Source organism: Python bivittatus, unplaced genomic scaffold (genome assembly GCF_059951505.1).
Source record: "Python bivittatus isolate LINGU-HERP-01145 unplaced genomic scaffold, Pbiv_v1 ctg000580_np1212, whole genome shotgun sequence".
NCBI classification, from domain to species: Eukaryota; Metazoa; Chordata; class Lepidosauria; order Squamata; family Pythonidae; genus Python; species Python bivittatus.
This window is the reverse complement of record NW_028277087.1, coordinates 11,306,830-11,320,969: the sequence shown is the minus strand read 5'-3', so window position 1 is coordinate 11,320,969 and position 14,140 is coordinate 11,306,830. Positions and strand designations below refer to the sequence as shown.

Below are 14,140 nucleotides of genomic sequence, written 5' to 3'. Positions count from 1 at the left end.
CAATGGCAGACGCCGCTGCAGTCAAGAGCGTCTGCCGACCAATGGGATTTTCAGTCCAATTTTTCCGGCTCCAAGCTGGAGGAGGGCGGACACCCGATGACATCTCAGGCGCAGTGACCAATGAAATTCCACCTCCATGAAGATGGACAGCTTTGCTGGCCGGTAGCAAACCCCATAGAGCCGCCGGGCCGAAGAACATGGCGAAGACGTACGACTACCTCTTCAAGCTGCTGCTGATCGGCGATTCCGGCGTGGGCAAGACGTGCGCGCTCTTCCGCTTCAGCGAGGACGCCTTCAACGCCACCTTCATCTCCACAATCGGTGCGTCACCGCCTGGCAATAGGAGTACCCCACCTAACGCCACTGTTGCTATGACAACTCCTCTTGCTCCCTCACGACCTCAGCCCCTTCCGGTCTGCGTTACCACGGCAACCGCCCCCTCCCATCTCCCGTAGTGCAAGTGAGGGGCGAGGGCGCGAAACAGGCCGCTGTTCAGCAGCGGGAGCGGCGAGAGGCAGCGTCTCCTCAGACGTTGCGGAGATGAAGGAGGGAGCGGTTCTCGTGTGCAATGAGCTAGCAGGGTAACCCGGGTTCCCACACCAACAGTCAAAACTCCCTGAGTTTGGCTTTCTCGGGGTGATTGTGAGGATGGCTCAGATGGGAGAGAGGCCTTCCGTACTGGTCATTTGGTAGAGGAAGCTTGTAACAAAAACGTAGTAAATTATTTTTAAAAGACTTGCTAGGTGGAAGTTCGAACCACTTTGCTAGGCAAAAAATTGGTGGTAAATTGTAATCTACCTTTGCAGTTTTTAGAGGGAAAGAAAAAGAGAAAGGAGTAGCTATTAAAGGCACAAAACAAAACAAAACAATGGGATTGTGACAGATATAATGTTAGATTAGATCAGAGAAATCCTGCTTTCAAGTCTTCATTCACTGAATAGTCTCTTATCCCAATCTATCACAGAACTGCTTTGTATAAAGCATAGTTTGCTGCTGTCAGATGAGGTTTGAAAGATGACTGAACAAATTCGTAGTGAGGGCTGTCAAATGGTACTACTTTTGATGGCTTTATGTTGTGTCCTGGATGACAAGCAGCATCCTTTAACTATCAATGATTAAGCAGCAATAGTGGAGCCCTTGTTTTTAAGTTTCTGTAGATGAGATACTGTATTGATCTGCTACTCTAGAGTTTCTCTTAAATTTCTGTAATTCATCCATCATCTTCATCTGTAAAAAAGAACAAGAGGATGCTCTGATTCCTTGAAAACTAACAAATGTCATAATGTGTTTCTAAATAATCTTCTTTTGTAGGTATTGATTTCAAAATCAGGACAATTGAACTCGATGGCAAGAAAATTAAGCTGCAGATATGGTAGGGACGGCTCAGGGGCTATCAATTTTGCTCTATCAAAATCTAATGTAGCCATCCTCAGCTTCTAGATGTGGTGAGCTTACAACAACACAGTTTGAAGAGCACCACATCGGGGAAGATTGCTCTAAAGCAGGGATGGTCTTCTTATGCCACATGGCATGCTTCAAACAAAATGCCAAATTCTAGCCACTATATTTATATAGAATATCTTTGATTCCATATAAGTTCTTAGAAAGTTTAAAAAAAATGGTGGTTGGCTGCAGACTGGTCTGAACCTGCCAAGAAAAAATAAAGGCAAATTGAAGTAGTAGATATATCCTGGGATGGGCAGGAGGGGAGCAATCTGATCCATTTGCCTTCTGATAAATTGTTGGTTTTTTGACTGGACATTGTTTTGTAGTTGTCTCATCCTTCTCATCAAGTGCTTGTATTATGAATCTTATTACTGTATACTTTCTGCTAAGGCCATGGATCTAGACACAATTGAACAATCAAAAGGAGTCTTTGATGAGCCAACCTGCTGTTCTGACATTACTGTATTCCCACAGGCCTTATTGTCCATTTATTCACTGGTTCCTTTGTACTTATCCCACTTCTGTACCTAGGGAGGTCTGCCTCTTCATAGTCCAAAGATTATGAATGAGCAGAGTATCCAATGGCCCAGATGCTGTCAAGCTTCCACCTTGCCCTTCATCCTAAAAATAATTCAAGCTGGGATAATGATAGAGCAGAAATCTCTGTCTTCCACTTTCTGACATCAAAGATTTATTAAATAGTGCTGTAGTGTAAAGGCAGTATTATTTATAAAGCCCCTTGAAACAATATTTTGTCCCATTCCTCTAGGGACACAGCTGGGCAAGAACGTTTCCGGACAATCACAACCGCTTATTACAGAGGAGCAATGGTAGGTTCAATTCTCTACTGTATTGATGAGAGTTAACACTGGATAGATTCCCTCAAAGTCCCCTCCAATCTGTTAAGATGTTCTGCTGCTACTTCATATTTTTAACCTTGGTTATAGTCAATGTTAAAGCCTTGTTAGTTTTTTGTCTTTTCCTCCATCTTTTCTAATAGCTTAGAGTTCAGCTTACTTTTTTGCTTACCATAGCATCATTTCTTTTTTTATGTTTCAGCACTGATTCCCTATTCCCTTTTGCATCAGATTTAAATCTCAAAGTTGAATGCTTTCCACACAATTCTCATCTGCCTACCCTCCCTCACCCCCATCAAGTCACTAGTCAGATCAGTCTCCTACTCCTTTCTACCAAACTATTCCTTGGAAAAGCTTTCTCAGTGCTATCAGCTAAGTTACATCAGTTATCTCATTTACATTTCTTGTCAAGTCCCTAAAAAAATTAAAGAAGCAACAGGGTACTTTTCTGTCTCGTTTTTTAGGGCATCATGCTGGTGTATGATATTACCAATGAGAAATCATTTGAAAATATTCAGAACTGGGTCAGAAACATCGAAGAGGTATGTTTTCTCTATTAAAGTGAACAAAAACTGCTTTTTTAAAATGTGTCAGATTTTGAGTTATTTGTCACAGGTATTAAAAATGGAGGGGGGAAACCCTGTATTTGTCTCCTGATATCTAGGAGACATTAACCCTAGGTGGTAAAGTTTATATTGTTCAAGGTTCAACTTCTTGCATCAACAGATAAGATTAATTAACAACCAGTAGAGCCAATAGTTCATTTGGAATTTTGGAGATGTGAACCTAAAGCATTGGAATATCGTCAGGTTGTTGAAAGCTAGATGGACATATAATCTTTCTTGTCATAGGGCAGTTTCCTATTTGTTCCTAAACTGGTTGAAGCACTTTCTCCCTAATAACGTCTCTTTGATCACTGTAGAAAACTGTATTGTGGAACATTATTAATATTTTGCAATCTAAATAAGACTGCATAGCACCACATGCTGTGAGAAATCTAGATCTGATTGTGAAAACATTCCCTATAATTGGATTCCTTTTGTAAATTAGTAGCATGGATGAAATGGGTATATGAAGCAAAGAAGTGAACTAGTTGGCCTTTAAAATAACTTTAGGATTATGTAAAGCTTTATGACAAAGCAGATGAATGCACTGGCAATTCTTCCTTGAGCAGTGGGGGAGAAATAGTACATAAATGCCACCCATGTTGTGATAATTGTGTCATAAGCTAGTTCAAGATACTTTCTTTCTCTTAGCATGCATCTCCAGATGTAGAAAAAATGATCCTTGGAAATAAATGTGACATGAACTACAAGCGGCAGGTTTCCCGAGAGCAAGGTGAAAAGGTGAGGTTGGTCCTGGAATCTAGAAATTCAGGGGATCATTAAAAAAGCAGTAAAGATTACCCAGTTCTGAACTGTGGGCTTTGGATTTTGTCTACTTTTCTTCAAAGGGGAGCAGCTGGAAATATTTCAGATGTGGAGAAACAGACAGTATAATTTAGGAGGTTCTGTATTTAATTTGAAGTTGTATTAGGCTAACAGAAAACAACAAAACATTAGAACAGCCATGCTGGCAGTAAAAACCCAAATGCCAATTCACGTTTAATTATACATAAATCATAAGCATCGAAAAGACTATAGCAGCTCCAGAATACTTCAGATATTTCATATCATCTACTTGAGTTAAAAATCCTAATCTATCTTTGTTTTGCAACATAAGCTCCTCTCTCTGATACCTTTTGTTCCTAGTCTAGACATTGAACTGAACATGGCATATGGGTGGAGATGAACTGAGCACTTTGAACATTTAGCCAAATGGGGCATGTTGTAAGGCAGAAATGAACATTAAATTAGCATAGTTGGCCCAACTTGGATGACTGTTTTTCTTTCTTAACCTTTGAACCCTCAAAGGCCTTTGGCCTTTCTCTGTTGTTAGAAATGTAGTCATTACTACAAATATGGAAGCAGTTTCTAGCTTTTGTGAAAGGCATTTTTAAATGAAACAGAAGTCTACCTGTTGGACTGAAGCTAATACACCCACATCAGATTGTGTATATAGGATTTTGTATTCCTACCATGTTAGGATTTTGTGTTTCCCAAGAAGCAACAGAGAGGGGCACTTTAATGTTCAAATACTGTCTTATGCAATTAATCTGAGGTCTCTTTTTCTTCAGCTGGCTATTAGCTATGGAATTAAATTCATGGAGACCAGTGCAAAGGCAAATATTAATATAGATAATGTAAGTATTGGCTCTTCATCTTGTAAAACCACTGTTGTCTTTAGTCCAAATGGCAAATGGTTTTTCTAGCATTAATAGCTCGAATGTGATTCTGTGGGGATGCTCTGATTTGGATTCCAATGCTAAGAAGGGGCTGGACTCAGTGGCTTCCAATGAACCATAATATTAATATAGCAGAAAGGGGGGATGGTTTGGAATAATTACATGAATTATATTTAAATCACATTTAGTGTTATTTTTTAAAACCCACTTACCTCTTTACCTTGGCCATACTCAGTTCTTCGAGCATAGCCATCAGCCACTCAGATGCCAAGTGCACTCCTGAGAACTGTTCAAGTCTTTCGAAATTAGACCCCTCTTCTTGTTTGTTACACCAGCCTTCTGGAAAGCATGTTGCTTGACCTCATTTACACATTCTGTAATTTTAATCCCAAAGACCTAGCAATCTTACTGCACATACTATGGTCACATAACAAAAACAGTATATAGCTAATGCTGTCCAAATATGTAACTGCATAATGGGCCTTGACTATGCCAACTGGGGATTCTGGCAATTGTAGCTGCTGCACATCCCAGTTGTTTATGGTCATACATTGCTGTCTGTCTACGAATGAATGGCCAAATGTTTTCTATGTCCTTGCTCATTTTGAATAATCTGTTTTGTGTTTGAGTTAATTTTGGTTTTCTTTATATAAATAAAGTATAGCTTTTAAGAGTTCAAAAGCAATGTGGGATGCAGCTTGTAGCAGGAAAGCATTTTTCAGTCATGCGTTTTTGTATTTCTTGTTTTCATTTTAGGCATTTTTTACACTTGCCAGAGACATCAAAGCAAAAATTGACAAGAAACTGGTGAGCACTTTCACTATAATAGTGTTCTCTTGGGGAAAGAGTATGAACTGTGGCAGATACTTTCTTTCATGAGTATTAAGTATTAATATATTCCATGATAGTTTGACTCACTGACTGGATTCACACATCACCTTAAACCATAAAGTGGTTTATTTTGTTTGGATTTAGCATACTGTGTGAGCCCATCATTGTGGTTTTGTAAATCATGGTTAAGCTCCAGCTGCACTTACCTGGCCATTAGCCCAAGAGAGAAAGGAGCAGAACAGATCAAGCCTACAGGTGACGGGGGTCATAGCAGAAAGCACCACACCCACTTTTTAGGGTTCCATAAGCTCAGTAGAATCCCAGGTCATATTGCATGACTTCACCCCTCTCATCTCACTTAGCTTTGCCCAGTTGGCATCTAGATCAAAGTAAATATATGGATCAATGAAACCCACAAACTCATCTGGATGGTTTGTTGGAATGTTATTCCACCACATTTCCCTAAAAGGGTCTTGGTCATCCTGAACAGGCTGCTGAGCTGGAGACCTCCTGACAAAACAAATGTTGAAAATAACAGATGCTTTGCTACTCTTATTGCCACCATATAGGCTCAGATGGGAGCACATACCGGTGCCTGGTCAAATTAATGCTTAGTCTTATGCCATCATCACTTCAGACATCTGTTCACTTGCTTTATCTCCTACAGCTTTTCTGTAAATCAGAGAGCAGTGCAGAATGGGTGACTAGGAAAGGCCTTGCATGAGCAACCTTGTCAAGCATTCTGGCAATCTCTGTGTTCCAGGTGCAAGATGGAACTGCTCATCAAACTGTCAGGAAAACCCCTAAGTACGCTTTGAAACAATTCAGATCCATCAAGTGTTTGGGATGGATCATCTTAATGATCCAGGGTTTCATAACCAGTTTGAGCAGAAAGTGGTCTCACCATGGTAAAGGATAGTGTTCTCTGTATTCAGACTATGCACCATCTGCTTCAAAGTAAAAAATAGATCCAGCATGCATCCACCTGAGTGAGACAGAGCCATAGGTATTTGTGATAAGCTCATATAGTTTCTATGGAGGTCATGAAATCACAAGCTGGCCTAGACTCCTCCTAGGGAATAAGAGATTGAAGCCTCATGGACTCCAGCATCAGCTCCAAGACATGGACAAGAACTCCTGCACCAACAGCATTCTCTAAGCCCAGCCTCATATGCAGACATTTACAACTGGCGACTTTCAGAGCTACTGGCCACTACAGCGTTTCTGAATAATTGCAGCAAGCCCTCTTCCCTGGCCTTCACCTCACAACTGCTCTAAAACCTAAAATCCAGGAAGGCCAGTTTATAGGATCACATCCCTATCAGTGCCCAACTAGGTCTCAGCAATATACACCAGGGCTGTTCACTAATGTCATGGATGTATGATGTCAGCACAGTCCTGTTGCAACAGTCCACGTCCAAGGCACCCAACAATTTAGCCCCCCGGGCCTTGGAGCCAATGGGTTAGAAGGGACTTTTGCCAATGTGCAGCTTTCCCTTCTCCTGTAATGGCCTACCCAGGGCAAACTCTGTTACTTCTGGGAAAACTTTACTATTAGACAACACATAGTGATCCTGTATAACAGAGTTCATAAATGGAGTCATATATTGTTTGAAGGAGTTCGTGATTCCAAGAAGGTGCAGAAGCAATGTGTCTTTTTACTTTTTTTCTTTGTACAACTGATTTCATAATTACTGTGTATAATTATCCTATATCCCGTGTGTGATTCTGCTGCTTTTTGGATATTCTGTTGCATAGCATCGCTGTCAGCTTAACATTATATGCATGTTCCAACAGTACCCCAGCATTATTTCATCAGTTCTGGCTAGTTCTGCTGGCATAACTGGTATTACAGTAGTAGAATAGAACTTCCACTGTATTCTCTTTGCTAATGGGTTTTAAGTTTAGGAAAACGGCTTTTAAATTTTCCTAGTAACTGAATCTTGCCATTCTTTACCTTTTTAGGAAGGCAATAGCCCTCAGGGCAATAGCCCAGGAATGAAGATCATCCCAGATCAGCCAAAGAAAAGCAGTTTTTTCCGATGTGCCCTTCTGTGAGGGGCATGGCCTTAACATGAGCTACTGCTCAACCCTTTTGGACTTGCCCATTTGCATGGGCTTCTTTCTTCTCTGGATCTGATCCCACACCAGTCTAATGCAATGGGGAAAAGTGGCTCCTTTTCATGATTGTCCCTTCTGTGATAGAGAAGCATTCTCTCTTTCTACCACCGCTGCCACGTGATAAATGTGGGGGCATGTAGATCAAGAAATCAGATACAGGAAATTTCGAAACAGGCTTTTCTTTTTCTCTCTGGGGATGTGGTTTGTTAACTGTATCATGGCTAGTAGAAAAAGTAATGATCAAGATAATTCTAAATGATTTTTCTCTGCCTTCCCAATCTGTGAAGGACTATGGGCGTAGCCTGTAAGACTGAATGAAGCACTGACATTTGTAGCAGATTACTCACCCTCCCTCTTGGAGTCAGGAAAACAAATTAGTCTGTTCTTGGCACTCATTCTACACACTCCCATGATAGAAGTTGCACAATGTCTCAAAATAAAAATAAATTATTTTTTTAGAGAAATCAGTGTATGTTCTTATGTGTAAAGGTCAAATTCCTTTCTTCTTGGACTTCCTTCTCAAGTACAGGAGATTGATGCAAGGAGAGTATTATTTGACTATTAGACAAAATGTTTGTCTGATTTTGGAATGGGTAGCTGTGAACTACAAGCCCTTGCAACCATAAAAAGGTTCCCAGCAGGTTTGACAACCCCAGTTCACTCTGCTTAATGCACCTTGGCCTGTCTGTGCTAATCTTGCAATTCTTCTTTGGCATTAGACTCTTGTCTGACTTACAAATAGTTGCTTTCTCCTTTGAGGAAGTAACTTGTGATCAGCCTTTTTGGGGGGAATTGTGCTGCTGAAATTCCCAAGCACAAACTCGGTGTTGAGTATTGACCCTGTTCACGTACACTACCACAATAGAAACCTGATCTTGCAACTGGTCTTCAATGTATTCTGGATTCCAGTATAACTTCTGTATCTCTGGGAGACCCACTTATATGTTGGAGCCAATCTGCTTGCAAGACTTCTGCTCTTGGCCTCCATGCCTGAAACTATTTTCAACAGGGCCAGATCTGCTTCCTATGCATTTTCCCACACAGCTCTGGCAGTATCGGAGGAGTGGATGTGTAAGTTATTTGATGAAACCTGTACTCCCTTCCTCAGGAATAGATGTCCAGACCTTTTTGAACCCAGCCTTCAAATGAACAGCAAGTTATCTAAGAAAATAGGATCCTGATCTCTGACAGCCTAAATATGGGGAAAGCTGGTCCAAAGATAATCAGGACCTTTTTTTTTGGAGAGATACAGCAAAGGATGTATCAACTTCCTTCTATGAAGGACAAATTACTAATTATACTAAAGATTTAATATTCTCTCCCAATACTTCTGCTTAAAAAATACCAAAAAAATGATCTCCCTCCGTTACCTAGGAGTACTTCCGGTCGCAGTCCTTAAAATAACAGTCTAATTTGCCTGTTGATTAACGGGAGAGGTTTTGGCATCTGTTTTAGAATAGATCAGACCATTCTGTGCTCCATATCTTAGCTCAGGCTCCCTGACTCTTACGATCTCATACAAAGACTCCCTCAGGCCTGCTCGCAGCTCCACTAAGTTTCTCTTTCGCTTCCCTTGACAGCGTTCATCTGGCCGATCGCGAAACCCAATTCGCTTCTGAAGGCGCTCTAGCATAATTCTCTATGGGTAGAACAGCCGTTCGCCGGCTTAGGGACCCGCCCACTTACTCATTCCGAGGTTTCTAGTGGTTGTTCCTTTAACCCGGAAATAGTTTGGTAGCCTTTTCCTCCGTAGCCCTGAGAGAGAGGAAGGGGGATATTGACGCGCTGAAAGGAGCGGGGGGATGTCAGACTACGAAGCTGTCCAGCGGGGCCCTCTCCGTCTGAAGGGGGGCACCGGCGACGCGTCTGCGGGTAAACGGTGAGGGGAGCCTCCGAGGGCAGAAGTTGATCTGGAGGCGGCCGCGGAGACTCTTGTTTTGTTCAGTCTTCTTGTTTTTAATTGTTCTAGACTCTTTCTTTTGGGAAGGCAGGGCTTCTTTTGGCGTTAGCCGAAAGGAAATCATACAGTCTGTTATCTGTAAGAGATTCCTTAAGGAAGGCCTAACAAAACAAGAGTCCTCACGACCACAGCAACAAGAGAACACTGAGAAGGACAGGAGGAGGAGCGATTAATTTGGCTGTTGCCCCAAAAGCTCTTCACCAGCTATGGGAAAGCAGGGTGAGGCTGCCTCGAAAGGAAACTGCACTTAAGGCCCATTGTTGGAAAGGCTTGGTCTTGCATAGCCACCCACACATTAAAGGGGCAAGGAGGCAATGCGTCTGAAAAGTTGGTGGGGTCTGTGGGAAAAATGATTTGGCTGCTGTGCACTGATTTCACACAGCACAGAAATCCAACATGTAGTTATGCCTTCTCTGTCAAGCTCCAGTTTTATTGTGGGTTGAAAATACTTAATCCCCCTCCCAAAAATTAAGAATAGAAGTGGAGATGTGATTCATAACTAGCAAACTGTTTTAAAATCCTGATCTCCACTATACAGATCAGGGTTTCTTTGTGCTGTTGCTTGAATGTGTTCTTTTCTCTAACAAGAAAGTCCAAATAAAAAACAAAGCAGGGTATAGATATAGATGTAAAAAGTTGTCTTCTTTTTCATATCATGCTTTATGAAAGAATTTTACAATGGGCTTTATGATAATTGGCTCTTTTTAGAAAGAAGAAGAAAGACAAAGAAAGAAACAAGATTGTAGACCAGATTGTGAGCAGCAAGAAGCAGGAGGAAGAAGAGGAGAAGAAGCGGGCCCTGGATAAACGTACCCCAGCACAGTTGGCCTATGAAAAGATGCAGGAAAAGCGGGTCAGTGTCTGAGAGAAAAAAGGGCCACTATAGAGAAAGTTTGGGTGAAAGGCAAAGGCATCAAGTGCTATAGAATGTGGACAGAGCTAGCAAAAATGTTCCTTGGCAGAATGACAATAACCAATACTCTCTTTTTATTCTATAGCAAATAGAACGAATCTTGAAAAAAGCATCCAAAACCCACAAGCAGAGAGTAGAGGTAAGTTATTGCTTTGCGAGCTACATGTTCCTGCATAATGGCAAACAAAAGTATGTTATGGCTTAGCATTCTGTATGAGCCCAACCTAAGATGCCTTTAAGGAGGAGGAAACATGGATGAGAACTGTAGATAGATTTAAACTTAAAATTTTATCTCTTATACTATAAACTGCTGTTAAATCTAAACTATTTGCAGAAGAAAGCTAACCAATTTTTCCCCTCAATCTCTCCTCACATCCTTCTGTATTATAAAACAACCTGAGTGGTTTCTCTGGCAGGCCATTCTTTCTTGGACATTAGTCATTAGAGAAAACACAGAATGTAAGAAAGACCTTAGAGATCATTTAGTCCAAACTCCAGTCCAGAGCAGGAATTGCACTACTACAACATTGCTAAGAGATGGCCATCCAATCATTGTTTAAATGTCTCCAAGTAAGGAGAATCTACCTTAGGCAATCTGTTCCATTATTGAACAGCTCTTACTATTAGGAACTGATGTCCAACCAAAGTCTGCTTTAAAATGAATTTAATTTAAACTCATCATTTACTGACTTAACTTCTGGAATAAAACTGAAGTCTGTCCCATCTTATAAAGAGCTGTCAGATTTTTGAAGAATGCACATCTTCAGCCAGCTCTTCCCTTCTGGTTAGGATTAGATCTAGGTAAGCCAGTCCCTTTGTTTTCAACCTTCTGGAAAATTAAAGTCAGCAAAACCATTGAATAATTTTGGGTACTTTGCAGTCTTGGCTATATGGGTTTTTTCAAAAGTGTGGATAATTGAATCTACCATGTTTTATTTCCCTGAAAGTTTTCTAATCTGGTCCAGAAAGGCATTATCTAGATTTTCTGTGTCTGTAGCACACTCCCATATTAATATCATTGTTGCTTTCTCTTCCTTGTATTCTTACCCAGTGCTCTTGTTTGGGGCCTTGTGCTCATATTGCTGGATCTCTACACAGATGTGCACTTTCATTTAATACCACTACTCCCCTCACCTTTTGTCTGATCTATTCCTTTTGAAATGTATTGATTTACTAAAATTCATATGTGGCCCCAATCAAAGGACTGAGTTTCATAATCCAAATCCACCACCATTAAAACAATTCACAACCAGCAATAAAAATCACACAACTAAAAACTGGCATGAGATACAATTGCCCCATTGTATCCCCTTTTCCTCCTTGAAATCTCAGCAGAAGAGCAATTCTTAACCAGCTTCCAAAAATTTAAGAAAGGGCCAACTTAATATTTGCAGGAGGGGGCAAAGACAAGTTGTTCAGTAGAGCTTGGGCAACCATCAATTCTCACTCCCTTCACTTCATGCCAAGTGAGATAGGTTCTTCAGTGGGGTTTGCACATACAGAATAGATACGTTCCACATACTCTGTATTTTACACCAGAGACCTTGAGACATGTAACTATTTCTTGTATATGGGGTTGGCTGGCCCCTTAGCAGCCTGGTGTGGCCTCTATCGGCCTCTTGGATTTTTTAGCCTTTTTATCTTTCTCTTTGTAACTTTGGTTTTATAATCTTTTAATTATGTATTGCTGATTTTAGTTTGTTGTAAGCTGCCCAGAGTCCCCCGTTGTGGGGAGATGGGCAGGGACAAGTCAAATTAATAATAATAATAATAATAATAGTAGTAGTAGTAGTAGTAGTAGTAGTAATTTCCATGCCTATTGGGTGTTGTGGATCTCTCCCAGTCCCAGTCTACACTTAGCATCGCATTATTTTCTGGGCTCTTTTCTCCCTCTTCCTTCCAAATGTACATCCTTGTGATTAGGCTGTTAGGAAAATTGTGTCTAATGTGTTTAAAGTTTCTTATTTTGAATTAATTTAGGCTGAATACATACAAACTAGATCCATTGAAATCAGGGGGATTTTAGGTACAATTTTTTGTTTAAATGGATCTCTGCTGAGTCTGAACTCTGAAAGGATATTTGTACTCTGTATTTGTAAAGTAATGAGTTGTTGCTTCCAATTTATATTCTTTTCTTTCCTAGGATTTTAATAGACATTTGGATACTTTGACAGAGCATTATGACATCCCCAAAGTCAGCTGGACTAAATGAGCATCTTTTCCCTCAACATTTCTTCTTACAGAATCTTTTTTTGTTTCCGGAATAAGCACAGACAGTTGTTTTGAGCTGGAATTCATTTGGCAGAATTGCTGTTTTCTTGTAACTTCTTATTCTTGGTCAAGCTTTTGCTTTTAAAGAGATACATGGTATCTGTTCCTTGACTTCAGGTAACTGGCAGTTAGCTGTTTAAGATCTGCATCAGTTATTTCTACTATATTATTGCATATTTAAGAACTTAAAAGGACACATTAGTCCTTAACTAATTATAAACACGATCAGACAAATACAAAACACTTAAGTTTTGTGCGGGATTCTGTTGCTGAAAGCAGCATGAGAAGGACAATTAAATGCTTGGGGTGAGAGTTACTCTGCGTACCTGTTTTCTAACTTGATTGCTGCAGTGTAGAAGAGTACTACAAGTACATGCTAAGGGAATAATTACAGCAGCCAAAACATTCATCCAGCGTATTTCCCTCATTTCTAAACACCCCAACCTGATGGCTGTACCATCTTCTCCAGCCTCTTCGTATGCAGTCCCATTATGTAAACACTTCCTATGAAATATTACTTGTAAAAGACAGTGAATTCTAACGATTCCCAGCTTCATCTCTTGGAAGGACCACCGCATTCCCCGGATAGTGATTTGCCTTTAATAATGAAAATTTGTCTAAATAAAATTATCAAAAGCACATATTTTAAGAGTGAGCCTATACATATTTGAAAGTTAAATACCACTACAGAAAAATGAAATTAATTGAAACTGTAAATAAGCTGGCTACTTTGAAACAGACTGTTTTAATTCTTACCACTTGAAGCCTGCTCCATGTACAGGCAGGATAAACATCATCTTGGTTCTAAAGTGAAATGTAAGCTCAGATTGTATCTCAGGAAATGTATGTGCTTCTTCTGGTTTTGTAGTTTTTGTGAACTTTATGGCCTTGTTAATGTTTATCTTCCTACAATTGGTTTTAGACTCAGGCCTGTGGATCCTATTTAGGATTCTCCTCTTGGCATACGGTATAGAAGTGCATTAGGGCTGTGTCCCACTTTAGGGTCTGCGAGAGTGTAAAAGTAGTACCTGTCTGCAATAAGCAGCCATTCCTTTTCCTAGGAAAAGACACACCTACTTGGTGTTTCAGACAGGTGTTGCATTCTCATTTCTGCACCATCCAAAGTGCTGCACAGCCCTAAAGCATGCATCAGTAATGCAGTCTGAAAAGCGTTGGGGTGAATCTGAAAGTTGTCAGCCTGGCTTTCAAGTAGAACTTGTCTACTCACTTGCCCCCACTCAGTGTCCTGTGCTGAGAGATGAAGGTTCTAATTTTGTGCGTTGTACTAGAGCCTGGTCCTTTCAGTATTTTGATATGAATCACCATTGCACACTTCTGATTCTCTGATGGTGGTCCTGGACTGCTGATTATCTACTGTGAAGAAATGGATGGGACACATTAAAACAAAGGAGGTAATATTCTAATTAAAATTTGGGTGTGCAAGCTGTTTTAGACAT

The 14,140-nt window shown here is 40.5% G+C and overlaps 2 protein-coding genes across 2 annotated transcripts; both read left to right on the top strand.

Moving 5' to 3' along the window:
• The first annotated feature begins 157 nt into the window (after positions 1-157).
• RAB8A (RAB8A, member RAS oncogene family) lies at positions 158-7,992 on the top strand. The gene is made up of 8 exons (XM_007433137.4): positions 158-321; positions 1,312-1,372; positions 2,216-2,276; positions 2,768-2,845; positions 3,560-3,649; positions 4,480-4,545; positions 5,344-5,394; positions 7,384-7,992. The coding sequence occupies exons 1-8, from the start codon at positions 198-200 to the stop codon at positions 7,474-7,476; spliced, it is 624 nt and encodes a 207-aa protein (XP_007433199.1). The 5' UTR covers positions 158-197; the 3' UTR covers positions 7,477-7,992.
• Positions 7,993-9,264: 1,272 nt separating this feature from the next.
• FAM32A (family with sequence similarity 32 member A) lies at positions 9,265-13,324 on the top strand. The gene is made up of 4 exons (XM_007433136.3): positions 9,265-9,418; positions 10,208-10,352; positions 10,498-10,551; positions 12,556-13,324. Exons 1-4 carry the CDS (start codon positions 9,342-9,344, stop codon positions 12,622-12,624), a joined length of 345 nt encoding a protein of 114 aa, XP_007433198.1. The 5' UTR covers positions 9,265-9,341; the 3' UTR covers positions 12,625-13,324.
• Positions 13,325-14,140: the final 816 nt, after the last annotated feature.

What these genes read in the sequence shown, in the direction of transcription:
- RAB8A (XM_007433137.4), top strand. Translation starts at nt 198, where the DNA reads ATGGCGAAGACGTACGACTACCTCTTCAAGCTGCTGCTGATCGGCGAT. An exon ending in AAAATTAAGCTGCAGATATG is followed by an intron (nt 1,373 to 2,215) that starts GTAGGGACGGCT and finishes CCATTCCTCTAG; the next exon opens with GGACACAGCTGGGCAAGAAC. An exon ending in CCCGAGAGCAAGGTGAAAAG is followed by an intron (nt 3,650 to 4,479) that starts GTGAGGTTGGTC and finishes CTTTTTCTTCAG; the next exon opens with CTGGCTATTAGCTATGGAAT.
- FAM32A (XM_007433136.3), top strand. Translation starts at nt 9,342, where the DNA reads ATGTCAGACTACGAAGCTGTCCAGCGGGGCCCTCTCCGTCTGAAGGGG. An exon ending in GACGCGTCTGCGGGTAAACG is followed by an intron (nt 9,419 to 10,207) that starts GTGAGGGGAGCC and finishes GGCTCTTTTTAG; the next exon opens with AAAGAAGAAGAAAGACAAAG. An exon ending in AAAAGATGCAGGAAAAGCGG is followed by an intron (nt 10,353 to 10,497) that starts GTCAGTGTCTGA and finishes TTTATTCTATAG; the next exon opens with CAAATAGAACGAATCTTGAA.